Raw genomic sequence first — 27,710 nt, forward strand, 5'->3', positions numbered from 1 at the left:
AAACACCCATTAGCTGTACCATTAATTCTGTTACCCAAATTATATCAACCAGACACCAAAATAGATTAGATTAAAATAAAAAAAAGCCTAAATAGTGGAAAATAGTGACTTAAGGTTTTTAGATTGTAAAACCTTTTCAGTTTCCCAATTATGCTTTTATTGTCACTTTCTAGTAATGAGATTAAAAACAACATTCCGACAGTGTGCAAAGATCATTTCTTTAATTAGAAACAGTATTGACACATCACTAGTTGCATGAAACTGCATGGCTGTTCACCCCAAAGACAACGGTTCGAAAGGCACTGTTGGAATGTTTTTGCTCATTGGTTAAATCAATATTTGATGCATAAGTTAAATTCAACCAAAGGGTGTGATGCTGATATCGAGAGCTTGTCCAACAGGCACAAGTGAACACACAAGTTATCAAACTGAATTGTTCAATTATTGACAATCTAGGGTGTTAGCATTTCTGCGTCTCCAAGTGAAAACTGGAGATTTCAGAATGAAGAACAAATATTCAGCAACAGGTGTATTGCCAAAATTGTTTCCCCGAGAATAAGCCCACTCAGATGTAGCTATTTAGATAGAAAAATAGACAAAAGTAAGACAAGTTGTGGGATCTCATTACTTGACATGCAACAATGTCACTGCTCAGCCAGTCATGCCATTAGGCACATATGTCTTCATCTAGGATTTTAGAAAATATTTTTGCCTCAAAATATTGAATCTGATTTCCTTCGGTCACTCATTACTTGACTTTAGTTTGAAACGGGAGACAGCGCTCTTTAGAGGGACGAACAGTACCTCCTCTACAGATGAACAAAACACATCACCTAATGGTTAGTATGCTTTTCATCATTAAGACTGTATCAATCTGAGTGGGAGAGTCATATAAATATGAATATTAATAAGCATGGCCAGAATAAATTACCAACGTTTATCCGGGGAGGCGGATGCCGTGTTGCTGCCAGTGATTAGAGACAGAGTGGCGAGCCTTCTGATACAACCGTATACCCCGCTCAGAATAAAATCTCGACTATAATTTTCAACAGACCAATTAGAATAGTCCAGAAGATCGACTCCTCCTCCTGAAACTCCTCCTCGGAGCCCTGGGGGAACTTCTTGCGTCCACCTGGCTCCTCAGAGGAGATCTTCTCGAAGGGGTCCAGCTTCACAGTCTGGTCGTAGAAGACCCGCATCTCAAACTCACTCTCCAGGTAGGATGGGTGGCCATAGATACCGATGCCAACGGGCCTAACAAAGTCCCCGGGCACAACCACCAGGTCCTGGCCGCAGGTGGTGGACTGCAGCTTGTATGTGTCAAAACTGGGCCGCAGGGTCTTGTCGGACACATACAGGTCGGCGTCTCCCTTCAGGCTGCGCATGAGAAGGACGATCCTCCCGTCGTGGTTGAGGCGCAGGTAGCTGTAATTCCCGGCGCCGATGTGGCCCTGGACCACATGGAGCAGCGTGAACTCCTGTGGCAGGCCGTCCTCGTCCGTCGGCAGCTGGAGGCCCCCGGCCTGGGACAGCAGCAGCAGAACTAGGACGCTACAGCACAGCATCGCGACAACCGCATGTCAGGCTGTCAACGGCTGGATGTCAGGGAGGAACCTGAGGAGCAGCAGAGCACGTTGCACATCTGGTTCAAAAACTACAAAATACCACAGTATGTCTATACACAGAGTATTAGAAATGAAAATGGGAGACAGTCAAAGTAAATGTAAACAGTTCAGGCTTGAATTATTGGCTGCTATCTATATGCTAGATAATTGATTTTATATATTATTGAAGCATGGTCTTAGAGAGTTGAAAGAAGACAGCAGCCAGACTCACTTTATTAGTGATTTGTTACAGAGTTTAAAAGGACCCAGCAGCCAGACTGACTGTAATATGATTTGTTATAGAGTTATAAAGGTCAGACTCGCTGTATAAGTGATCTGGCAGATGGGTTTTAAACCAACTTCTCAGGTTGACAAGTGGAACAAGTGGTTTGGCTCTTAACCGCTTCTATAAATAGGATGATTAAACAGCTTGACCTAAAGCAGTGAGGGGAGTGTTTTCTAAACCTTTCCGTCATTACAGTCAGATATAGAAAGACAAAGACATGGCAACAAAGACTATGTATTATTACTGCTAGAATATAATTGGAGGCTGGTTGCTCAAAGCTACACGCTACCACGTTTAAACATTGAACCAGACACGCCCATATCAAATTGTTTTTACCCTTGGATTATGTACATTTGTAGCGGGAATGGCATGTATGTTGACGTAATGCTATGTTAACACCGACCAGACTAGCTCTCAAAGCTAACCAACCTGCAATGCTAACACAATGCTAAAGCGAAGCTAATTACTGATAACGTGGTTGTAAGAGTGGCAATTGCGAAGTCAGAAACGGACTAGTAACTTAATGTAAGATATTTTCCGGAGCAATATCGAAACGATTGATGACTTACAATTCATCGCTGTCATTATTTACACGCCCGTTTCCCGACAGGTAGCTTTTATTATTTTTTAAAGCCACCTGATAACAAAAAGTTCAGTGAACTTCCTCTTCCTACAGCCGGATATGTTGAACTACCGCCCCCAGAGTGCAGTGCGGGACATGCAATTTGAACTCATGGATTTTTATATTATCATCCAAATTCAAGTGTACTATAATAAATACAATTCAGACTACAGAGGATGAAAAATCGTATAAAACATATAATTATAATCTACGGAACCCGTAAAGGGACATGGGGGAAAAAAAATAAACGTTTCTCGTGAGCATGAGAAAGTATCTGGTGCTCACGAGAAAGTATCTCGAGTGCACGAGAAAGTATGTATCGTAGCCCAGTCTCATGGTAAATCCATCTGGTAGGTCAGATGGCAGCAGCAGAGGATTTATATTCTTTCATGAAATCAAGAGATATACCTGACCGGGTAATCAACAGGCTAAGGGATGATAAGGTGAAGATACATGTTAACTATCTCACATAAAGTAAGCAAAAATAATAGGCTATGTGGGCGATAGAGTAGGTATATTGCTATAGTTTTCTGGTGCTAGCACAAATTCTGACCCTGAAAAACAATAGGCTAACATACTTTTCACTCGTTTTAACATCATTCATCCAAAATGTAAAAATATACTAATTCTTCTTGTTAGTGTAGGCTTCAGTGAATGACGCACAACTATGGATGCGGCCTAGCAACATTGCGTGTGCGTCTTTCACCGATAGTTTTTTACAATTTGAATGAATGGATTAAAAAACGCCTCAAAAGTCTATGGGGTTTACGTCCAAATGCCGAAATTGCCCCGTATTTCGTGTTTAGATTTTTGTTACGGTGTCGGAAGTCAACCGTCTCTTCTGGGCTACCTGTTCATGGTTTTATACGTTTCCCTTTCAGATTGACATTGAAGTCATATGTGTTAAGACCGATGAGGAGCTAAGAGAGTACATAGAACAATATGGGGACCGACTTGCAATCAGTGCAATGTGTCGCCAAAAAACTGAAGTCACGTGGAGTGGAGAAAGGGACAGTTAGGGCTTCACTCATGCAGAAAGTAAGAGAGGCTAGGGGAACAACATGGGAAAACTCCTGCCAACCGAGAAGAAGGCCCTATTGGAAATCAAAATGCCGTCAAAGGCCACCGGCGGGTGGAGATAGGATGGCTCCACTCTGAGGACGGCACTTTTCACCAAGTAAAAACAAAAAAGGGAGGTGGAACAAGGCACCTTTCGGTCCAGAAATCGATTACTATGGGAGAACTGCTGGAGACGGGAAAAGGCTTGTTTTTTCCAAATGGACAGTCATCCAAAGGGCGATGGCAAACTTCAATTTTGATATTCGTGATTATAGTCACAAAGCAGTACCCCCTGAAGTCACAGTGGGCCAGCTGTACGAACAGACCAAACTACGGATGTTGCACGTCTACACAACCACAAAGGCTAAAGAGGTAACACCTGTCTCTGATGCATTATCGGACTTCGAGCCCCATGAGGAGTCCAATGAAGGTAATGTTCTGCCACGTATCAATATATATATATATATATATATATATTTAATGGTGAAATCTGGGGCGGGTGGTTATCAAGATAGGCTACCTTATTGTGGACAAACATGTATTTCAGATTCTAAAATAAAAATAACGCAGTAATTAACTGATAATATGAATATACTGTAGGCCTATATGTCTTCTTAAAAGTGCACTCTACATTCACTTTTAGCCTCTGATTTTTTAGGATAAATAGCCTATATTGTTCTTATTAAATGTCACATCATTAGGAACAAGAAGTCAGCAAAAAAAAAGTAATAATTGAAAAGTTAGAAAAATATGTGTCTTATAATTTGCTGATCGTCTGACTTCTTTATAGACTAGGAAAATGGCAAGGCAGAGACGATCCTTCAGGAACAAAAGCAGGAGAAGTCGTCACTGGAGGACTGGAACTGATCACCAAGTGGATCATCCAGAGAGCTCTGCCGATGAAGGTGCTGCACCCAGTGATTCAATGATGGAAAACCATGAAAGCGTAAGGCCCATATTGTGGACCCAGTCTGTGATTTACCGTATAGAACTTGTGTTGTAAGAAGATTAATTTGTGCCATAATGTTCAAACTATAAATGGGGACGGAAAGATGATGATATCGTGATTTCGTTGCAAACAATAAAAGGAACTCCATATTTGGACGAAGCTAATACGATGGAAATAGGCCAATGGTTTTAAGTTTAATTAATGTATAGGAATGAATGAAATTCATATTGACGGTATGGCGCTATATCCCTATTCTCACCCACCCATCTTGAATTGAATAGACCATTTTAGTTGCTTCGTGGAGTCTGGTGGTCTCCGTATATAATAAATAAATATATATAATATGTTGTATATATGTGTGTATATATATATATATATATATATATATACATACATACAATAATAAATATGTATATGCATATATAGCCTATATATATACACATACATACCTATTTGTAAATATATTTATTTAATTTATTTATTATATACGGAGACCACCAGACCTCCTCGAAGCAACGAAAATGGTCTATTCAATTCAAGATGGGTGGGTGAGAATAGGGATATAGCGCCATACCGTCAATATGAATTTCATTTATATATATATAGGCCTACATTAATTTGCATTGGAGCAAAATCCATGGCCATATAACCGATATTTAAGTGATTCCATGAAGCCACCATGGATTTTGAGTTAAGCGCCTGTGGTAATTTCACGGATTTCTGTGAGACCAGGTTGAAAAAAAGTTATAGTAAAGGTACAACAATTATATTGTACACATGACCACTTGGATCAGATGATGCAAAAAACATGGTAATAATTCCATGTTTGTCTGTTTTTTTAGCTTTTTTTTTTTTTTAACTAGCCATCAGCCAATCAAGACAAACAACTCCTGTGATGAGTAACATAGAGATTCTGCATCCAGCATCTGCCGATACTTGCCAATCAACAAGCAGCCATGGATCTGAAGAAGACTTTATTGTTTATTGTTTATTGTTGTTTATTGTTTGAGTCACATCAAGATGCAAACCAGTCATTAAATGAAGAGGCAGATCTTGCCTGGGCCATCGAAGCATCTCTTGAGGAATTTGAAGTACAGTTTCGACCCATTGTTGGAGATGATGAGGATAATCAAGACTCCACCCTTCCCTGGAATCCACATGACTTCAACAGATGCAGGTATCCAGTTTTTCCTAGCAATTACATTGTCTTTAAAATGTACAAATACAGTGACAAATTGCCAATGTCTTCAGATTGCTTTTTCATCAAAATATTCCAAATTAAAAGCTATTCCATTTATTGTGATATAAAAAAATCAAAGCAATACATCTATATAATTAATATCTACTATACCTAATCGCACCTTTTCATGCTAATTAATATATTGATTGTCAAAGTTGTTTATTCATTTTATATTTACTATTTGAGTAATCAATCAATAATCACACCTAATTACCTTTTTAAAAAATCTTGCAGCACTCACTGTATGACAGACCTGAATCATCAAGCAGTCTTCAAGCTTCACCAGATCCATTCGAAAAAGAATTTCTCCTTGTGAAAGTAAGGAGAGTAAACATAGTTGATGATGTTCTTGATGTCTTCATGGAACCAAAAATACTGAAAGCTGATCTAAAAATGGAGTTTACAAATGAGAAAGCTTTGGACGGTGATGGTGTATCAAGAGAGGCATAATCCGCGTTCTGGGAACATTTCTTGGAACAGTGAGGGGGAAGATGAACGAGTACCCAGACTACAACCAGGCTATTCTGAGAAGAAATGGCAAGCTCTTGGAAGAGTGTGGTTGAAAGGATACCTAGACCACAAAATTATGCCAATCAGACTGTCACCAGCTTTTGTTCTTGCCTGTTGTCAAGGAATTAATTCGTTGGATGGAGAACTTTTGATTATGTCATTTGCCAGATTTCTTTCAGGGAATGAGCGTGCATCGCTTGAAAAAGCACTACAGGGTAATGCACAAGAGCAGACCACTCTTAACCACCTGCTAAGGTATGTTAGAAGCATTGATCAAAAAAAATTGGAGATCTTCTTACACTTCTGCACAGGATCCACTGTGCTGTGCTAAGACACAATCGAAGTAACCTTTAATAGATTGTGTGGTTTAAGTCGCAGGCCTGTAGCACACACGTGGAGCAGTTCGGGAGTTGCCATGCACCTACAGCTCGTACCCCGAGTTTCGTAAAGAGTTTGACAATGTTCTGTCTGGTGACTGCTTTACAATGGATATTCTGTAGTGAATGTAAGGGAACTTATGTCCCTCTTCTAGTGACATTGTTATGACATTTGTCAGTAACATTTTATTTTATGGGGTCCCCAATATAATGTATCTACAACATGAAGTTAAGTGTAAGAAACTGTGTAACAGTAATATCATGTATGTAACCACTAACCCTTAAGTAAATACATGGTATTAGTACAGTTTGTTACACTGTACTTAATGATGTACTGTAGATACATTGTAAAAAAATAATAATCTAAACACTTATTTTGTTCCTTTGTGTATTACAACCAAGAAAACATTGTATGGAGAAGAGATGTAAGGAGATGCAATGAATCTGATTAATGCTCAGACTGCTGTATACACTTAAAACCAACAAATTTCAGTTTTCACAGTTTTTGGTTTTATTTTCTTATTGTAAATGTTCTTGATGTTATAAAAATGTTATGTCAATAAAGATAATTTGTTCTTCAGAGAGCAGATCTTATCTGATTCTTCAAATGCAGGTACAAGTCCACTGCTTGATAAGCATCAGCTGGAAGATGCAGCTGTGATTCCACCATCAGAAAGTTGCAGATGTTGTAGATGTCTGTGTCACATGACTGCTGGTCGAAATGTGCAGTTATTCTGACATAACTGTACATCAGTTCTGTCCACTGGGGAAAGGCAGTCTTCACTTCGGTAAAGTTCTGGGAACATGTACATGATTTTGGGTCGACCACTGGGTACCGAGGCATTCTTCGATGGTCTGATTACATGTGAATCCCACACATTGGTGGTCTCATCTAATTCGTCCTAGAAAAATAAATACATAAGTTATGAAATGACTTGGAACAAATCATGTTAAATGTTATATGTTGATATGTTGAAGTTAATTAGGCCTAGGCCAGAGTTCTGCAACGGGTCGGGTAGCCGCATAAAAGTTGCTAAAACGTGTGGATTGTGACGTCCCTAAAATTCACGGGCGGGTAAAGAACTCCTTGCGGGCAGATAAGCGGAGAACCAAAACAGTATTTTAGTTTGTTCAAATAAGACATAATTGAAAAATATGTGAAATATTTTTATGTCTAAATTACCATTACCACATCGCAAATATGGGGGGACATTAAATAACATAATGTTACGAGAGTAGCGTGTGTCTGTGCGCGAGGATGTGTGTGTGTGTGTGTGTGTGCGTGCGTGCGTGCGTGTGACGTCAGCGAGTGAGTGGACGAGCGAGGAGAGCGTGCGGTAGCGTGTCAGTTTAGTGAAGTAACGAGTCCGGTTGTGTGTAAGAATAGAGTACCCAGCCTGTCAAGAATCGGTGGCCGCTTCATTCCGACCTATAGCAGACCCACTACCGGTCAAAGTGAAGGGTGTTACCCCCGAGAGAGCATCGGCCCTGTAGAGAACGTCTCCCCTGTGCTCCTTGACTACGGTCTGGGAGCCGACAGCGGGAAAGGTGTAACACAAACCATCTCGTAAGTTGGAGTCGGGCTGCAAGCTCCAATAGTGGGGGATAAAAATAAATCACATTCATTTGAATGATTTTAGCTTGTGATTTATCGCGGGCATGGGTCGGTTAAGGGCCAAATATTAACGGGTCAGGCCGGGTGGATTTCATTTTGATATTATCACGGGGTGAGGAGTCTAGTCTGGTGCTGAACTTTGCGGGTGCGGGCGGCGCCGGGTCTCAAAAAATGGACCCGTGCAGGACTCTGGCCTAGGCTATTGGAAATAAACATAATATCGGAAAGCAGAGTTGGTTGGGCCGCAATTGCCATGTCAGCACCATGGACAGCTTCGTAGCTCAGCTGACGTGGAAACCACCGCAGACCGTGCTAAAAAAAACGCTATTAGAGCCATCGTCGCTTTTTATTATGAATTATAGAACACCATGGATGAGACACACGAGTGCCATACAGTAGGCCCTTTTCACCACCATGCAGCAGTGCCCGCTCATTGGAGAGTTTGAGATGATGGAATAGGCTTACGGACGGTTAACACAATATGACACATGTATTGCTTACCTGAATGATACCCATGAAGCAGAACTGAATAAGACTTCTGTCCAAATATGTACCACCGAACAAACCACGGTCCTTCAGATCAGTGAACAGTGAAATGTAGAATTCCATTGATTCCCTCCTGAGGAAGCCCCACCAACTCTCTATTCACTGATTTGCTGTGCTTGCCCCGTCGATGTAGCTGTCAATAGCAGAGCTGTCGTGAATGTTCCGACGGAGAAAACGCTGAAAGTCTCTGACTTTAACATTCTCTGTGCCCTTGTCGCCTCTGGCAATCCTTGGACAGCCACCTAATCTCTGGACTGCTTCCATGTAATAGCCTCCTATGATTTTTGGGTCACTGCTGGTAGTGAATGCATTAATCTAGATAGTTTTTCGGGAAAATCCGTCAATGCAGCCGTTTATGCAGATACCAAATGGTTTCAGTTTGTCATATGAGTCGAAGTGCCAAATATAATTGGGCCCTTTTGCAAAATACCTTCGGCGATGGAGACGTCTTAGTCCTCGGATTTCAACACCCCTCGGGTCAAGTTCTTTAAGAATTAATCGTATCTCTTCTTTCTTGACGTGCAATCCGTTCTCCTTGCATTTTCTATACATCCACCTATACCCACAGAGCTGGCAAGATGTGTTTAACAGTTCCTCAATAAATTGAACTACGCGATCCAAAGTAGTGTATCCCTTGCACCGAAAAAGACCACAAGAATTCAAAGTTCGTTTAAATGTCTTTCAGACACAACATAATGGCAACGACTTGCAAGTAAGGTAACTATGTCTTTGTAATGAAGTCCCAGGTCAAAATATAGCTTTACTAACTCTTCTACTGGCATACTGTCATCCTACGAGACACAAACCGAAATGCAAGTCCTATGCAACAGGCTGTTGTCTGTTTGGAGATACTTTCTCGTGCGCACGACATACTTTCTCGTGCGCACGAGATACTTTCTCTTGCTCACGAGTTACTTTCTCGTGCGCACGACATAGTTTCTCGTTCGCACCAGATACTTTCTCGTGCTAACGAGAAACGTTTAATTTTTTCCCCATGTCCCTTTACGGGTTCCGTAATAATCCATTGTAAAGACTTGTTTTATTATATTTAGTTATTACGTCAGATAAGTATGAGACTACTGTAATGTTATCAGTTAAAAGTAATTGAAAGTTTGTGCTGACTACTTGTAATTAAAGTATAAATATACCCAAGAAGGTTGCTTTATTGTACCACATTTATTTCAGCAAAACAAAATTCCCACCCATCATTCATGCTGAGTCTTCCATCATAACTAGGTTGAAACACCAGAAAGTTGAACTGGATCAAATCGAAAAATTACATTTCCGGCTGTGTGATTGAATTTCTTTCTCCATAATCAGCTAAATTCTGGTATTTTTTTATACAGCATTCAACTCAACCACATTTAAGTCTCGCCATTTAGTAATCTGCCATGATTGGTAGGCCACGGCTAAAATATCTTCTACTGTTTCATTGAGTGTTAAATTGTAGATCAATTGTTTTCATAAACACCCACACCACATTCAGGAAAATCAATGGAACCAAATGGACACATTTTGTACTCTCTCACTTTAATGAACACCAACTGTATGTTTAAATCATAAAAGCACAACAAATGTTTCAGGGTAAAGACAGCAAGTTGGATGATATTCTCCGGTAATGTTTTTTTTTCTTTTTTAAATATAAGTATTCAGCGCCACATCAAAAATGGTAAATTCTACATAGATGTTTACTAGTTTAATAATTGTCACATTAGATTTCCCGTGGAACTCACTACCACTTAATATTAATAATTATTGTTATTGCAAACCAGTTGACCAATTTAAGGCTTCTGAGTTCAACAGCGTAAGAGGAACACATCACATCAAAGACCGGGCCATCGCGCCAACTCTACAGGATCACCTGATGTTATTTCAAAGTAAAAGGCCCCAAAAGTAGTGTCATAATCATAATACGTTATTTTCTTCTTCAGAATAAACAATCATTCTATCATTTAAATAAATCACTTTATCTGATGTCCTATGAAAGATTTGTTTTTAGTCATTTTGTTGAGGGGAGTGGCTGTAGAGGAGGGGGAGGTGCTTGTTTTACACACCTTGCGGTCTTGGATCGCTTCGGAACTGTATGGGCGGAGCCTAACAAGACACGGGTCGATGATATGTGGTGGGGGAGGGGGAGGAGGTGCGCTGGAGACAGGTCATCATGAACATTGCCGTCTACGCTTTCCAGGACCGTGGTCCGCAAGAAATGCTTGCAAATATACAGTATACAACATAGTACCATGCTAGCGCTGCTCGCTCATGCTAATCGCTAGGTTAGCGGCGGAGCAGGGCAGCGGAAGAACGCCGTCACCGGGCGAGGCCGCGCGCGTCGGCCCCATTCTGCCCACGGGCCCTCGAGCCCGTAGCCGGCCCCAGGGATCGCCGGGGGGGGATTGGACATGAAATTGAGAATGGAAGAAAGGTCACAAAGAAACACGGAATCATGCATGAAGAACACGGGATTCAGTTTCTTTCCAAAACAACTGGTGGTGGATATGCAGTAGGCCCAGTGAACCAGGGCAGTAATCTAGCAGGTGTGTGTGTTTGTATGTGTGTTTTAGTCTGTGTGTGAATGTTCCATGTGTGAATGTGTGTCTGTGCGTGCTGTATAGTGAAATCACCGACGGTTGTCTGGTCAAGAGGCGTGTCCCCAGGAGGCGTGTCCCCAGGAGGCGTGTCCCCAGGAGGCGTGTCCTAGCGTTGAGGGAGGGCAGAGTGGGAGCAGCGAGGGCTCTCTGCAGCAGCAGAGTCTCTAGGTGTCCAATACTTGGCTAAATTCTTGGCGTTGGTCTTCTTGCGTTAGTTATTTTTTTTCTTTTTATGTCAGTTTCTTTGAAGAAGAGGCAAAACAAGAGGAAAGGAAAAGAAAGAAAGAGAAGAAGCTGTTTCATCTGCTCTCCCGTGGCGGGGGGGTTGGAGAGAGGGAGCCGGCTGCTAGACAGGGCAGGGGGGGCGGAGGAGGAGGTGGTGAAGAAGCAGGGTGTGGCTCAGACGGTAGGAGGGCCTTTCCGCTGCAGCAGGTACTGGTGGATGTCGTCGGTGTCCCTCTTCAGCCAGGCAGCGTTGAGGAGGATGTTCTCGCAGCACTGCTGCACGGTGCGCTCGGCCGCGGGGGCCTGGTGGCTCTCAAAGAAGCTCTGGATGAGAGAGGAGGAGGAGGTGTGTGAGGGGGTCATGGGCGGAACGACGGCACCATGGCAAAATAAACCCAGAAGGCACGCAGGGAATCATCAGCTTATTACACGGCTACATGTTCAAGAAATATGATAAAAATGGATTGTCTTCATCTAAAATTATATTATTGCTTCCGCCCCATTAAAAGTTCAGATCTATTCTACGGTGGAGAATAGTGTCCATAGCAACAGTTTGTCATTCGTAGCAGTGGGCTGCTCTTCAGAAATAACAGACTGCTGAAGGCGGTAATTGACCATTCAGAAGAAGTACTCAACAAATCTATTGAATATAAATATATCTGATATATCAAAGACGGGCTGGGAACAATCAACGCCCACCATCAACACTAGAGTAGCTACACAAAAATAGTAATAGTGCTGCACGACCTGGGGTACAAAGATTTGCTAGCATTTTAAAGACCAAGTGGCACTCCACTAATTAGATTTCAATACAGCTTCATGTTACGAGTTAACTTGCAGATTTCCCCCGCAAAATACTGGCTTACATATTGGTCCAAATGTCCAATTTTTACGGTCAACAAATATACATCGTTTTACACTGTGTGGATTTCTTAAGCATTTAAGAAGATAGATCTTGACCAGACAGCACAAAGTACTCCTTTATTTCACTATGGAGCTGCCATCTTGGCTTTATGGTACTTTGGCACTAAATTGTGTTCTCCCTCTATATCTACAGAGGTGGAAGTTATCCAAGATCAGTTCCCCGGTAATAAATATGTGGCTCGATTCAAGAACGTTACTTGATATCAAACTGTTATCATTGTTTCGGTTATTTCTATAAAAATGTTCCTACCTTGACCTCAGCTGCCATTTTCTCATTAGCGAATCCATCTACAGAGAGCTGCAAAAAAACAATGAAAGTAGAAGGTAACCAAGTAAATAAACCTATTAGTGACGGAATACACGATAGAGGATAAAAAACAACAACAATTTCAATACTGAGACAAAGAAATACCTCAAGCCGATTGCAACGTTCTCAATTTAAACCCCACAAAAACATTCACAAACATAACAACTCCTAGTATGTAATGTTCTAAATGTTATCCGATATCGTTCATCCATCCACGGCCGGGCACACCTTGATGAGGCGTGAGATGAGGAAGCCGCCCTGGTAGCGGTTGTGTAGCTCCTCCCAGTTGTCCTTCACAAACTTCCAGGCGGCCTTCCGGCCCTGCTTGCTGCCCTCGGCCACGCCCCCGATGACAGACACCGTGTCCTGGGGCCGCACGTCGTCCTACACAATCCCAAGACAACACATCAAATGACTTGTTCTTGAAGGAATCATGAATCAAAACTGCGCAACAGCACCCCCTAACTGCACCGGTCGTCATCGGGTGTGACATGAATATCTGATTAATTCACCCAACCTGAAACCCAGTTTCAGTGTTATTCAGTGTTGACCCTTAAGTGTCGGCCGCAATGATCGTCTTGCCTAGGTGTGCAACCGCGTTCGGTTCAGGCTTCCATGTTTACATGGCAGCATGGACACTAAATGCACCTTATTTGAACACCCTTCTACTATGGATGGATTTGGAACTGCTTTTAAACGGCTAAATCAACCTCACACATGGTGGTAAAATAGAGGCCCTTCAAGTCACGACTCTGCAAACAGCCCTTGCACAAGCAGGGTATCTGCCATTCCTGTGGGTGTCTTCAGCGTGGGTGCTTGAGCAAACACCAGCCGGCACAGCCTAGGTAATGAAACCTTTATTCACTCCAGTCTGGAGAGCAAGCCCCATGCAGTAGGGGTGTGAAAACGTCGATGGCGGGGGATACGTACCGACAGGGCGAAGATGAGCACCTTCTGGATGAGGTCTGGGGCGGAGATGGCTCCCAGGACCCTCTCGATGCGGTTCTTCTCTTCTTGCATGTCTGCTAGCTTGTGGAGCTGGGGACAGAGTGGGTTGTTTATTGTATCGGGTGTTTCAGACTATTTATCTTGCATGCATCTTGTTCTACTTTGGTTTTGTTCATTTGCCTACTCAATGAAGCCCTTTGAATTGGAGAGAAAGGAATTGAGAGATCGAGAGAGCGATAGAGAGAGAGAAAAGGCAATGAGAACACTAGAAAGAGCCAGACCAAGAGAGTCACGGATATGAGAGAGAGGGTGAGAGAGAATTTGGGGAAGAGGGCAGGCAGCCAATCAGCGAGTCCGTACCTTCAGCATGGTGTCCAGTGTTGCACTGTCCCCATGCTTCAACACCGTTAGATACACCTGGTGAAGAACACAAGACAACGTTTACACATCCTGTACACTCAGAGTCTTGGTGATGGTGGCGCCACCAAACCGGATCAATGTGTGTATTAGCAGTGATGGGTGGTGGTGGGGTTCATGGCGATGGTGGAGTTGGTCCACCCAAGCAGGATCAGTGTGTTTTAGCAGTGCTGGGTTGCGGTGGTTCATCAGTTTGTTTTAGCAGTACTGTTTGGTGGTGGTTCTCACCGGGCTGCGGAGGTCGGCAGACAGGACCTGCCTCCCCTCGACGTGCTCCTTGAAGCGGAGGCGAGCCTCCTCCAGCGTTGCCTTGTGGCCCGCCTTGCCCAGCTTCCCTAGGACCAGGCCCCGCAGCAGGGCCTCCAGATGGCCTGCACAACAAACACACGCTGGTTACCATGACGACAAACCGTACGGGGCTCCCATTGGACGGTTCCAAGGGGTCAATCAGAATGAAGATAGGGATAGATAAATAGATGGATGAATATCTGCATTCTATACATATAGCTATTAGCCTAGACAAAGATAAAAAAGATTAAAAAAGGTATACATTATATCTTTAAATAAAAAGGTATATCTTCTGTATTTGTATTTTATAACCATACTGTTGTATTCATGGCTTTAATATCTTGTATTTATATTTGATATCTGTACCCTTGTGTTCTTATCTTGTATTCATACAAAAAGCCTTCCTTATTGCCAAGCATTCCAGGCATGAAAGTGAGGCGCACACTCTGCAGATGCACACCTTTGACCTCCGGTCCACCTAAGTTATGCCACTCCGCCTGCCCTCTCCTTTCCCCAGGCTTGCTATTCCAGCCCAGCCCGCCTGCCCTCTCCTTCCCCAGGCTTGCTGTTCCAGCCCACCTGCCTTCTCCTTTTCCCAGGCTTGCTGTTCTAGCCCGCCGGCCCTCTCTTTCCCCCCGCTTGCTGTTCCAGCCCACCCTCTTGCCCTCACCTTCCCCGGGCTTGCTGTCCCAGCCCAGGCTAAGGCCCACGGGCGTGAACAGGTCCCTGATGAACTCCTGGATCTCCTCGTGGAAGTCTGTGTTAGAGAGCAGGGAGGACAGCACGCCCAGGTTGCAGCTCAGGTCGCTCCACACCGTGTAGTTGGGCTCGTTGATGAAGGCCTCCATGAGCCGCAGCACCTCCACCGTGCTGATCATCCCCGCACGGGACTGGGGGGGGGGGGGGGGGGGGGGGGGGGATAGAATAGAGAGAAAGAAACCAAAATAGAGGGTGGAAGCAAAAGAATGAGGAAAGGAGAAATTTAGAGAGAAAGAGAGGGAGCGGAGGTGAGTGACAAAAGAGAGTGAAAGAGTGAAAGGGATAGGGACAGATAAAACAAGAGGGGAGGGAGGGACACAGAGGGAAAGGGAGGGACAGACAGAGAGCGTTCACAAGGAGAAGCCAGACATAGAGACAGGATTAGAGAGATTATGAAATGAGCTCATGGTGGTTCACATCCACCGCTCACCTCCTTTCTGCTCATCCAAACCCACCAACAGCCGGGTGTCAGTCCCCGTTTAACAGGTTGACTCATAGCATTGACCTCATATCATCACCCGTGCTGTATGGGAGCAGACACACCTCTGGTCGATTGTCAACACCCAAGGCCAGCCAAGCCCACTTGTGTGTCTTTGTAACCTTGGAAGGAAGTTAATCGTTCAACCTGAAGCAGAAGCGGAAGTCGCAGTCTTGATTGAAGATCTAAGGTTCTTACTGACTCTTGCTCACTAGACCCTGCACTACTTAGGGCTAACCTGAGCTGGTCCATGTTAAGAGATGGATGCAGGCTAATCAGAGGGTGCTGCAGGGCTCTGTAATGAGTAACCCATCCAGCTTAATGCGTAACAGGAAGGTAAACACCAGCCGCCTGGTCGGCTGATCATCCAGAGGTCATCATCATGTTGGCGTAGCCACATACACCAAGACTAACCCCCCCCCCCCCCCCCCCCCACACACACACACACAGATCTACCCCCCCCCCCCCCCCCCCCCCACACACACATACAGCCCTCCTCCCCCCGCCCCTAATACACACACACCCACTAGCCCCATCAAACCCTCCTCCTCCGAGTGATTTCCACACAGAAGATGTGTTCCAACTCTGGCTGCGCTGCAGGGAAATGGTCACATGACAAGGTGTGTGTGAGGGGATGAAGACGTGTGTGTGAGGGGGTGAAGACGTGCGTGTGAGGGGGTGAAGACGTGTGAGTGTTTTAGTGTTTTGATGTGTGTTTCAGTGTGTTTATGTATGTGTGTGTGCATCCAGGTGTGGGTGTACTCACCAGAGAGAAGAGGTCGTTCTGCAGTCCCAGACGGTCGACTGGGGGCAGGCTGAGGTCCCGGACCCCCGGCAGCAGACTCTCCAGCATGGAGGTGCTGTACTGGAGCCGGTAAAACCCTACGGTACCCGGGTTGACCTAACACGCACACGCACACGCACACACACACACACACACACACACACACAAACTTTAGTTTGTCAACTGGTTAGTGCCTCTGCATCACTCTAGCAACAACGTGACAGAGCGTGGGGAACTTGTCTTTTGTTATCTAGGGCGTATTTCCAAGTGAAACAGGATATTCTTGTGCCACCAAATAGTGGATTTGATCCTTCAGGATTTGGTTTGATCATGCAAATAGCACAAGACAGAAGGGTTAGCCTGCGCGGCGTTCTAGCCTGCGCGGCGTTCTAGCCTGCGCTGCGTTCTAGCCTACGGTATGCTAGCAGACACATACACACACACACACACACACACACACCACTCCCAGAGCCTCCTGGGAGAGAATGCTACGTCTAGGCGAGCTCTGGAAGCATTAAACCTAGCTAGCGACCCATCCGCAATCTTTTCTTCTCAAAGTCATGTCACCGTTTAGCTCACAAGTCTGTGCAATGCACACAAAGCCTGAGGCGTGGCGAGACTAGAGTAAATATGTACAACGCGAGCGCAGGGTAATGAATGAAGAGAGGAGGACGCAGAGGTCGCCAACCTCAGCACATGACTAGCTTACTGCATGTTAATGCTAAACACACAGCCACAGGCTATGGTTGGACTAGGATGTGGTGGAACAGAATACTCAATGATTGAAAACTGAAACTATGCATGAAGTGAAATAGGTGTAGCTTGAGTTTTAGTCATAAAAATTACATTTCCTAAAAACACATTTCAGAGAACCGTTTCAGCCTGGAACACGGCAAGACCCAGGTGTATGTTGACATGAAAGCATTGCAGTGACAGTGAAGTGACCCCTGATGGTAAGAGTCAAGTTTTCTCTTTAATTGCGAGATGCAGAATATATACGGGTTGCAGAGATTCATTGCAGCTTCAGTGTGAGCGGCACAAAAATATCTAAAAGGAAAATCCACCGAGCTCTTCAAACTAGTGCTCTGCCTCCCTGGCACCTTCAGGACCTTAAAACCTCCAGGAAGTACAAATCCCACCAACCCCCTCACCACAGCGCTCGACCTGGCTCAAGTGTGAACCGTTGCCAGCTGGGGTGACAGCGGGGCAGCCCGGGTTGACGTACCTTGACCCACTGGTCTGGCCGGACATTGTTGAGGGTGATGGTGGCGTCCGTTCCATCTAGCAGCACCTTGTGACAGGCTTGGCTAGGGTCGTCACTGGTGCAGATGCTGATGGGCACCATCCAACTGGGACACTCCTCGGCTGGGCCAGGGGAGGGGGAGAGACAGTCAGCCACCACACGCACTTGGTTCTACTGACATGTACAGGAAATACTAAGTTCCCGCAGCAAGCCCTGGGGTCATGTGACTGCTAGTCAGTGTGATAGTAGATATGGGCCCAGCCCTGGGATCATGTGACAGCTAGTCAGTGTGATAGTAGATATGGGCCCAGCCCTGGGGTCATGTGACTGCTACTCAGTGTTGCATTAGTAGAAGTGGACCCAGCTCACCGGTGTGTGGTCCACTGGCACAGAACTTCTTCTGAGAGAGCTTGATGATGCGGTCGTCTCCTTTCTACGAACCAGAAGGTCAAAAGGTCAGGCTGGCTCCATGAGGTGCTGCCATACACACACTGTTTAGTATAACTACTGAGTACTCCCTAGAACCATTCATCCAAAGACACTTAGTGACTAGGGGTGTAACGATACACGTATTTGTACCGAACCGTCACGGCACAGGCACTTCTGTGTGGTTACAGAGGTGGACTGCAGTGCGTAAATGTTGCGGACATAGCGTTAATATGGCGAATGTAAAGGTTGTTATGCAATGCAGAATTTAAATCTTGAGGTCAGAGTTCCCCCCGGACCGTTTAGCCAAAGTATACTACTCCGACTCCGTAATCCGACTCCGTAACCAGGAGACCCCTCGAGCATTCGCAGTTCTCCGTCGGGATGTCGGATACGCAATGCAATTTGCCGCCCGATGGTTCTAATATGTTGACTACAAACCATGTAAGCAGTGTTGTAAATAAACTTCCAAAGCTTTTCAAATCTTATTTGGTGTTTTATTGGTCCTTAATGCGCAAATTAAACAATGTACAAAGTAAATAATGTGCAAGGTCAAACCTGAAAAGTGATTCCGGAAATGATTTTGTTAGAGGACCAATCACAGCCCTTGCCGTCTCCGTTGCGTTAACGGATAGTTAAAAAGTATTGGATGCGCAATGCACACGTAAGCTATGGAGAGGGTCTCCGACAGGCTCTCCGGCTATGGAGAGGGCTCTACGTGTCTACATACAGCACTTTAACATGCACACGCATTTGAAAAAGGCATCATTGAGGTGTTTCTATCACCGTTGCTGTGAAGAAAGAAAAAAAAAAAAAGCTGTGCAAGTTTGCCATAACCAAGGCTATTGGTGTTTTCATTGCTGCTGATCTACGGCCATTCTCTGTCGTTGACAAACAAGCAGTTTTTTTTAATTTTTCTCTTAACTATGAACCGTACCGTGACTACAAAACCGAGGTACGTACCGAACCATGACTTTTGTGTACCGTTACACCCCTATTAGTGACTGAGTACAGCTACATGTGGGTAGCAGGTACAATTGCAGGAGGCATCTCGTTCTAGGATGCCTCCAGGTAGACTGTGGACACTTGGGATCGAACCCCATACCTTTGGCAGTGGACACCCTGGCCAATACACTATCCCTGCCCCCGGCCCTCCAGTTGGAACAAGTATTACAACTTTCTTTTTTACAGCAGTAATAAAATTAACAGTCTGTCCTCTTCATCTGCCAACCAACGCTGCCCACAGAGTCCAGAGAAGGCATGCATCTCATACAGATATAGATGGATAAAATGGTATGCGAGGCCGTAAGCAGCCAGTATTTTCAGCCAGGCCAGAGTTCTTTAATTAGATATCAAATATTTGCCCTTGGCGCCCAGTGTGGTCCTTCAGAGGGTAAACATCAGGGTAAGAGGGTGCGGTGGGGGTCGAGCCTTACTTGTTCCTGGTCCACTACTATAATAGGGAAGCCCATCTGTTGGGTCCAAGAGCTCATCACCGCCGCGATTGGCTTCCCACTCGCCTGTTCCAGGCAGTCCCATAGGTCCTCTGGGAGAGAGGCGGGGAGTCAGAGAGGGTGGGGAACCAATCAAATCGATTCTGGACAATGACAAGGCCGCCAGCCTGTGTGTGCCTTACCTGTCGATGCATTTTTATGCTGGAACTTCAATAGATAGGCATTCATTCCTTTCCTAAAATCCTACAACAAAATACGGAAGAGGCATGGCTCACAAACAGCAGCAAAGTAAACCAAAGGAAGTGTAACAACATGGAGGTCGGTGTGGCAACAGAAAGGTGTGGGGGGCTGGGGTGATCTACCTGGTCTCCGATGTAGTCGTGCAGCATGCGGATGACCGACGCGCCTTTGCTGTAGGAGATGGCGTCGAAGATCTCGTCCACTTCCGACGGGTGGCCGACGTTCACCTGCAGACCGCACAGGCAACGTTACGGGGCACACAATATGGCATAGTTTCTAGTGTTTCTATATTATTATATTCATATAGGAGCTCTCTGTAAAGAAAAGGTGTGCTGGGTACGATGTCAGTAAGAGAGATTCTCTGTGAGAATATCTGTTCCTAGTTGGCTGCACCTGCACTAACCCTAACCCTCAAGGAGAATCCAGGAGGCAATCCTCTGTTCATACATGGCTTCAAACCCGCCCCGTTCTAGATAAACGTGTTTGATTGGCCCGATCTGGCCAGGCCTGCTTGAAATCTGCCTGACGGGGAGGAGGAGGAGGAGGAGGGGGGGGTGGGGGCGCAGATTAATATACCAGTGCAAATTAAACATGAGCATGAAGATTCATGTCTGGTTCCCAGACTAGGTACCGGATAGCGGATAAACAGTATACGAGTTGTGGTCCAAGAGCAGATCAGTAATATTATCTAGCCATCAAATGTTGAAAGGAGATGGTCAGTGAGTGGGGTAATAGTTTGGTTGATATATTCTTATCTTTACAGAAGGCATTTCCTGCGTTTAAGGGAAGTCAGATTAGTTCACATAACAGGAAGTCAGATCAGTAAACATAGCTACTACATTGTTGCACAAGTTTTCACATTGTCTATTCTACGTGCAATATTATTTTACAAATTATTGAAAAGAAAAGCCTGCATTTCAGGGAAAAACAGACACGCACACATGTGCACACGCACACAGGTTACTCTTGACAAAACTAAAAGGACGACTCAGCAGCGCATGTGGTTGTGCTACAGTTAACACACTGAAATATTAATATGCATGTTATGCATCTCTCAGTGTCGTACACCCTTGTATGCGGCGGTGCATGTTGCCTCGCTCAAACAGTGTTATGCGACCGTTGATTCACTCTATCACCTGCTAGTCCCCACTGTTCCCTACAGCTCCTCCCCTTTCTGAGGGTCCAGCCCTATGTATCCTTTGTGTGTGTGTGTGCGTGCGTGTCTCATAGGGGTGTGGGTGTGTGAGTAAGTGAGAGTCATTGATTGTAAGAGCAAGATATCTGTGTGCGTGCTTGTTTTCCTGCACGTATGTCTGTTTGTGCGTGCACCGGTGCATGTGAATGTTTGTGTCTACGTGCAAGTGTGTGCGTGTCTGACCTCAATCGGATGGCTGTTGTCCAGGGCGTCCAGCTCCAGGGCGCGAGTGTAGTCGGCGGAGACGAACTGGGTCCAGATGTCGTACTCAGGGAAGCAGTGGTCCACACACAGGTACTCTATCCAGGACGCAAAGCCCTCGTTCAGCCACAGGTGGGTCCACCATTCCTAACACACACACACACACACACACACACACACACACACACACACACACACACACACACACACACACACACAGAGGCACATGCAAACATTAAAACAGGGTGCTGTAATCCATCACTTATTAAACTTATTCAAGTGAGCTTGAAGTGACAAGCTCCGAGAATCACAATATTGTTCTAAGCCAGCTGCACAACAAGAACCAGAGTGCAGGAATGTTGTGCTCAGCGTTGGAAACTCACCAAACCTACATACATCCCTGCATAGCAACCACAGCAACCTGTTCCACTCCTCCTGGCGTTGCTGGGTTACATAACAGCGACGCTGCAGGAGACGTACCACGTTGGGCTGCTAACCGACAGCCAGGCCGGTCATTAAGGACCTGTGGCCATAGTAATGGCGTGGTTAAGGACCGGGCCCCATAACAACGCTGTTGTGAAGGGCCAGCGTCCATAGCAACACTGTACTTCAGGGCCAGGGCCCATAGCAACGCTGTTGTCAACGACCAGGGGCCATAGCAACACTTGACAATCCATTTCTAAGGAAGATTTGATGGTTACTTACCACCAACGGTTACCACCATCAAAGTTGGAATGGTGGTGGAGTTCAACACGTGTTAAAAGCACTAGGCGGGGTTCAGTGTGGATAGTTACCATGGTGACGAGGTTTCCGAACCACTGGTGGGCAAGCTCGTGTCCGACCACCAGAGCCACCCACTGGCGAGAGGAGGAGCAGGAGTTCTTGGGGTCAATGAGCAGCGCCGTCTCCCTGGGAAGGGTCGGGGAACACAACATGAACACCCCAACTCTCAGCGCAACAGACAGATTCTCCAGCCATAAGGACGGCGTCAGTCAACCAGTGTAGGAAATGCCCTTGATTTACACAAGGGCTTTCTGGCATTGTGTTGCCCCCGTGGAATACATTCAGGGTACTTCACCAAATATTCTATGCGTCAAATGAAATGCAAATAAAAGACAAAGAAATCGAAGTTAACTCTACATCCCAATTCGGAGGGCGATTCAAATTTCATGAGCAAAATTCCCTGAGCCCCCTTTAATTCCTTAACCTTAGCTTACACTGGCGCTAAAGCAGCAATCGGGCCACGGCAGCCCAGCACAGAGACTACTGTTACATTATGATGTTAATCCCTTCTTTTTGATCAATGTCTGGAGCCCAACACTAAACACTGTACCTGTATGTGACCAGCCCCCAGTTCTCCATGGCACCTGCAAAGAGGAAGTATACGTTACATACGAGCCTCTGACACAGTCCAGCCACAGCATGTTCTACCGGAGGAACGAAATGAACCCCACTCACCAGCGGCAAAGTCAGCGATGGCTATGAGATCAATTTTAGGCAACGGATAGGGAACATTGAAGTAGTCTTTGTAGAAGGGTAAGGTTTTGATCGCGACCTGCAAAGACAATAGGGGGAGGAATGTACATGAACATGGATAAATGCCAGATATAACTTCATGAATAATAGAAGATGCGTTGGCAGCAGTTTAATGCCACGGAAGGAAGCTAAAAACAAAGCTAAGAAGAATGAAAGGTAACCGGCCCCCCATCATTAAGGAAACCGGTCGATCAAAATCTGAAGACTAACCTGCCAACCTAAAACCCAGTTAACTTGCCAACCCAAAATGGTCATGCGGTGGTAAAAGTCTAAAGTCTCACCTCCAACGCAAACTTCCCCTGCTCGGCTTTGCCCAAGGGTGTGTAGACGCGCACAAGCACACCGTCGGATGACTGCCCCTCTACAAAGTCGTACTCTCCGATGACGAAGGCCACCAGGTACGTTGACATGATGGGCGTGGTGGCGAACTTCACCTCCACCAGGCCGACGTCCTCGGGGTACGGCTTTCTGTCGATTACATTCTGGATCGGAGAGACACGGGGCGCCGGTTAGGACGTAGGACTGGGTCGGTGGCTTCTCAACCGGTAGGTCGCGACCCATAGATGGGTCACAGAAGGGGAGCGAGTGGGTCGCAGGTCACCAGCAATTTATCATTTGTATGAAAAAGTCTTCTGAAAGATATATGCATGCATTAACTTGGTCTTTAAATTTCCATTTCAGTAGATTTTCTTGGAGCTTGGAACGCTGTAGTGAAAACGACATGCATTGAACGCCTTTTTCGACATGCTACTGAGGATAAAATGCTTTGTTTAACTGAAAAATAAAACGTTAAGGGTTGAGTGGATCAGAAACAGGCAGGTACCATGTTGGACAGCGCCACGCGCTCCTTGGGCACGATCAGGGTGATGTCGAAGGTGGCTTTGATGGCGGGCTCGTCCCAACAGGGGAAGGCCCGGCGTGCGTCCGTGGCCTGCGATGGGGAAGGCGCCAGAGATGGAGGAGGTGGGGATGGGGACACCAAGAGGGGGGGGGAGTCAGAGAGAAAAGGGGTCAGAGTAGACAACATCAGCAAGAAAGCAATGATCTGCAGGCACTTAACTCACAGCCACACCACACAGACAGGTGTGGTGACACACACACACACACCAGACGCAAAACATACAAAAATAGAATGACACAGAGGTGTTGGGCCATTTCTGGACACCATCAACACAACTGGCCATGTTGCAACACGCAGACTCGAGGCTCCTCTACTCCCAGGAAACCATCTGTTGGTGTGTGTGTGTTGGTGTTGGCGTACCTCAAACTGTGTTACAGCAGCGTAGCGGACTTCCCCGGAAGGACTTGCATATTTACTTCTATAAAACCCTTTCATCTTGTCGTTGAGCTCCCCTACAAAGTCAATCTTCAATATAGCCGACCCTGGGGGTGGGGGATAAACACACACAAGTGTAAAATAGAAAGTATGCGCACACACAATGTCACACACACACAAACAAGTATACACCCAGACATACAAACAAGTAAATGCACACACACACACACACACACACACACACACAATTGGCGGCTGTTTGTTTTTGTTCCGCAGCAACAAAAGAAATGACGGCCCTGCAAAACAAAGCATGGGGTAGAGAGGAGGGGGCTTACCTTTCTGGAGGGTGCTGGGGAACGAGAGGGTGACCTTCTCGTCTTCGTTCTGGTAGTTGAACCCCGTTGCGTTGACCTCTGGAAGACAAACGGCAAAAACGTGACTCAAACATCCAGGGCATTATGTGGGTTGGGTTTCGGGACTTTTGATGAGACTAATTCAAAACTTTACGACAGTGGGGTGGGGGGGGCTGTAAAGGAGTGGAACTATCCCTCACCCTCACCTTCTCCCCCATCTGGTACGAAGGACGCTGTGATGATGTCGATGTCAGCGCAGTTCATCACAATCTGGTTGGTGGGCTGCGTCACCTGGGAAAACAACACACTCAGTACAACTCACAGACCCTATCCATCCGACCTCTACAACCGACCGATAATGGAAAGGTCGCTATCAGCCTTTCCAGTATCCAGAGACAAATGTAGCACTCTACCAGCGGGGGCAAATCCAATCAGAACCTGAGCCAAGCTGCTAAAGGCTACTGCTTTAGGCTAACACCTGCGTAGAGGCCAACACCTGCTATAGGCTAACACCTCCTAAGGGCTAATGTGTACTGAAGGCAAACATGCACTGGGATCACAGACAAACTCGGGGTAGAGCAAACAAGCTAGCACAGCGTTAACAGGACAGAGCTAGCAGGCTACCTCCTGGAGATCATGGGCTAGTGATTTGAATAGGAAAAGTGCAGCTCAGGGCATTCAGAGTATTACACGGGAGATTGAAGGCAGTAATTATAGAACAAACCCATTGGCTGATGGCACCGGGCCACGTTTGTCAGCAAAACAATAGAACTGCGGATGCCATGCCTTAAAGGAGCTTTAAAGCTGGTCTTTCACATCAGCAGAGGATTCTTCAAATATTTATATACACACAAAATATAACAGTGGATTATATCCTTGGGAAAAAAAAGGAAACACAGAATAGGAAGACTGGGATTTTCCCAGTGTTTCTTCACTCAAAATCAAAAGTCTAAATGTGTGAGTTCCAATAAGTTTCTGACAAAGTGAATAACATGATGACCTCAGATCGGACCTATGTTGGCAGATTATGGATTTTCATCTACGGAGAGAGAGAGTGAGAGACACGGGACACGGCAAAAAGCCCCATGTTTCATATCCTAAAAACCCTCGCTATATCGACACTGTGCAGAAAGGTGAACACAAACACATGGTGCAGTGGCCAGACAATGAAATGTATTGGAACAATACAAGATAAACTAGAGCAGTTTCTCTATTTGTTTTATCAATCATTATAAAACACAATTGAATAACACAATGTCTAGTGATATTCACAGCCTGTCGAAACAATTACTTGATAAATAAAGATACCGGTGATAATGATATTGAATGAATGTCAAACTAGTAGAGATAAATACCAGCTGATCGTGGCCAAAGCAGCATACTGAATACACAGGTATAATTGATAAAAGGTAGCTATATTCAGTATGATGTAGCAAACATTAGCTGTAGCATGTTGGTTTGATGGCCACATCAAAATTACACAACGATTGTTGGCCAGCATATCTCATGATGCAAGAAAGACAACCTTATAAGACAACCGTGCTAGTTATATTAATATATATATATTGGTGTTTACCCAACATCCCTTCTTAAAATGGAACACAAACAGATGTTTTCTGTTTTCCCGTCAACACTCGTTGGGCTGTCTTCATTATTAACTCTTGCTTGTGTCGTCATCTGGGCAACAAGGTTAGCTATCTGTGGTGAAAAACCTAGTGCAGTGATTCTAATCCAGGGGTGCACGTATCCTAGAGGGTAGTGAGCAGGTTCCAGGGGGTACTTTGTTATACCAGTATAAAAATATATTAAAAGCTAAGGCCAATAAAGTTATGACTGAAAAAATAATAAAGCACACACATCAGTCAAAAAAGGCCACACCAATATTGATACAATTTCTACTTTGGTGGCAATCAATGGAATGAGGGGCACTTGAGCCGTACCGATGGAGCTCTGAGCGTACGCAAGACAAAATAGGAAGGTTGGTATAAGGGCTAGCTATCTGTCAGCAATGGCTTGGTTGGTAGATCGCTAGTAGCTGTGGGGGTTAGTGGGTAGATGGCTAGTAGGTCTATGATATAGCTTGGTGGGTAGCTGGTGAGTTATCCGTCAGGGGTGGCAAAGTGGGTGGATGGTTAGGTATCTGTGGGGGTTATTGAGTAGGGGTTAGTGGGTAGATGGCTAGCAGGTAACGTTATCTGTGATATCTTAGTGGGGAGATGGCTAGATATCTGTGCGGGTCGGCTTAGTGGATAGATTGTTACCTATCTGTTAGAGTTAGCGGTTAGGTGGATGGTTAGCTATATGGGATAGCTTGGTAGATAGATGACTGGCTATATGTGATAGATTAGTGGATCGATGGTTAGCTATCTGTGATAGCTTAGTGTGTAGATGACTGGCTATATTTGGTAGCTTAGTGGATAGATGACTATCTATCGGTGAAAAGAGTATTGGGTAGAAGGTTAGCTATAGGTAATAGCTTAGTGAGTTGAAGGCTAGCATCTATGATAGCTTAATTGCTAGCTACCTGTCAGGGATAGCTTAGATGGCTAGCTATCTGCGATAGCTTAGTGGGTAGATCGCTAGCAGCCTGCCGCTAGCCTTCCAACATGGCAAATTAGCTGGCTCGCTGAATTGATTACATAACAAGATGCCCGCCATGCACAAACACATCAATGCACACATTCACTGGCGCCGTAACTACACACCTCAACCGCAGCTTCCAGTTTTCCTTCAAACGTGAAGTCAATGAGATCGGGCTTCAGACATAACCCATAGTTGACTGGGAAGACGTCAGTGGGCAGCCGGACGAAGGGCCTCCTCTCAGGCATGGTCGCTCTGTTTGGGCTGACAGCGTTGACGGAGACGGCGCTGTGGATGTGAACTATGAATTTGATTTTATTGAAGTTACGCAAAATGGTCCTCGGCAGCAGAGCTGGAAAGCACGAGACTCTTGGTATGAATGCGTGTGAGACCCAGCGGCCCAGAACCAACAACATAAAAATCCGTACTCTGTTTGCCCCGATTCAGTCCTCCCCTCTCACTTCAAAACCAAACAACTACTGATAGCAGTGCGTCAGCGCGTCGTCTCTACACCGGAGACGTCAGCGCGTTGTGAAGGTTGCGTGCGTTCTCGCATAAATGTCACGACATTTTCGACACGTTCATATAGCAAATAACTCTCTGTTTGTAAAAATTATATGAGGAAAACAAGTTTTGTGTCCCCTTTATGAACGTGAAATAATAATAATAATAACAATAAT

At 45.2% G+C, this 27,710-nt stretch overlaps 2 protein-coding genes across 3 annotated transcripts; both read right to left on the reverse strand.

Moving 5' to 3' along the window:
- Window positions 1–206: 206 nt before the first annotated feature.
- Window positions 207–2,581, reverse strand: cUnh6orf120 (chromosome Un C6orf120 homolog). The gene is made up of 2 exons (XM_079758996.1): window positions 2,460–2,581; window positions 207–1,614 (listed from the first exon to the last, which is right to left on the reverse strand). Exon 2 carries the CDS (start codon window positions 1,563–1,565, stop codon window positions 1,020–1,022), a length of 546 nt encoding a protein of 181 aa, XP_079615122.1. The 5' UTR covers window positions 1,566–1,614; window positions 2,460–2,581; the 3' UTR covers window positions 207–1,019.
- Window positions 2,582–10,317: 7,736 nt separating this feature from the next.
- Window positions 10,318–27,492, reverse strand: npepps (aminopeptidase puromycin sensitive). Of its 2 annotated transcripts, none has more exons than XM_079730693.1 (23): window positions 27,156–27,492; window positions 24,657–24,741; window positions 24,433–24,510; window positions 24,083–24,204; window positions 23,645–23,752; window positions 23,103–23,303; window positions 22,744–22,840; window positions 22,619–22,652; window positions 22,080–22,194; window positions 21,268–21,432; window positions 20,012–20,116; window positions 19,832–19,892; window positions 19,632–19,741; window positions 18,139–18,202; window positions 17,752–17,891; window positions 16,509–16,643; window positions 15,176–15,395; window positions 14,446–14,588; window positions 14,161–14,217; window positions 13,783–13,890; window positions 13,081–13,236; window positions 12,796–12,843; window positions 10,318–11,945 (listed from the first exon to the last, which is right to left on the reverse strand). In XM_079730693.1, the coding sequence occupies exons 1-23, from the start codon at window positions 27,444–27,446 to the stop codon at window positions 11,796–11,798; spliced, it is 2,793 nt and encodes a 930-aa protein (XP_079586819.1). In that variant the 5' UTR covers window positions 27,447–27,492; the 3' UTR covers window positions 10,318–11,795. The 2 variants fall into 2 exon arrangements, with proteins under 2 accessions (XP_079586819.1, XP_079586818.1); XM_079730692.1 differs by having other exon boundaries at window positions 24,651–24,741.
- Between the last annotated feature and the right edge of the window lie 218 nt (window positions 27,493–27,710).

This window comes from Pollachius pollachius (assembly GCF_949987615.1).
Source record: "Pollachius pollachius genome assembly, chromosome: 2".
Lineage (NCBI taxonomy): Eukaryota > Metazoa > Chordata > Actinopteri > Gadiformes > Gadidae > Pollachius > Pollachius pollachius.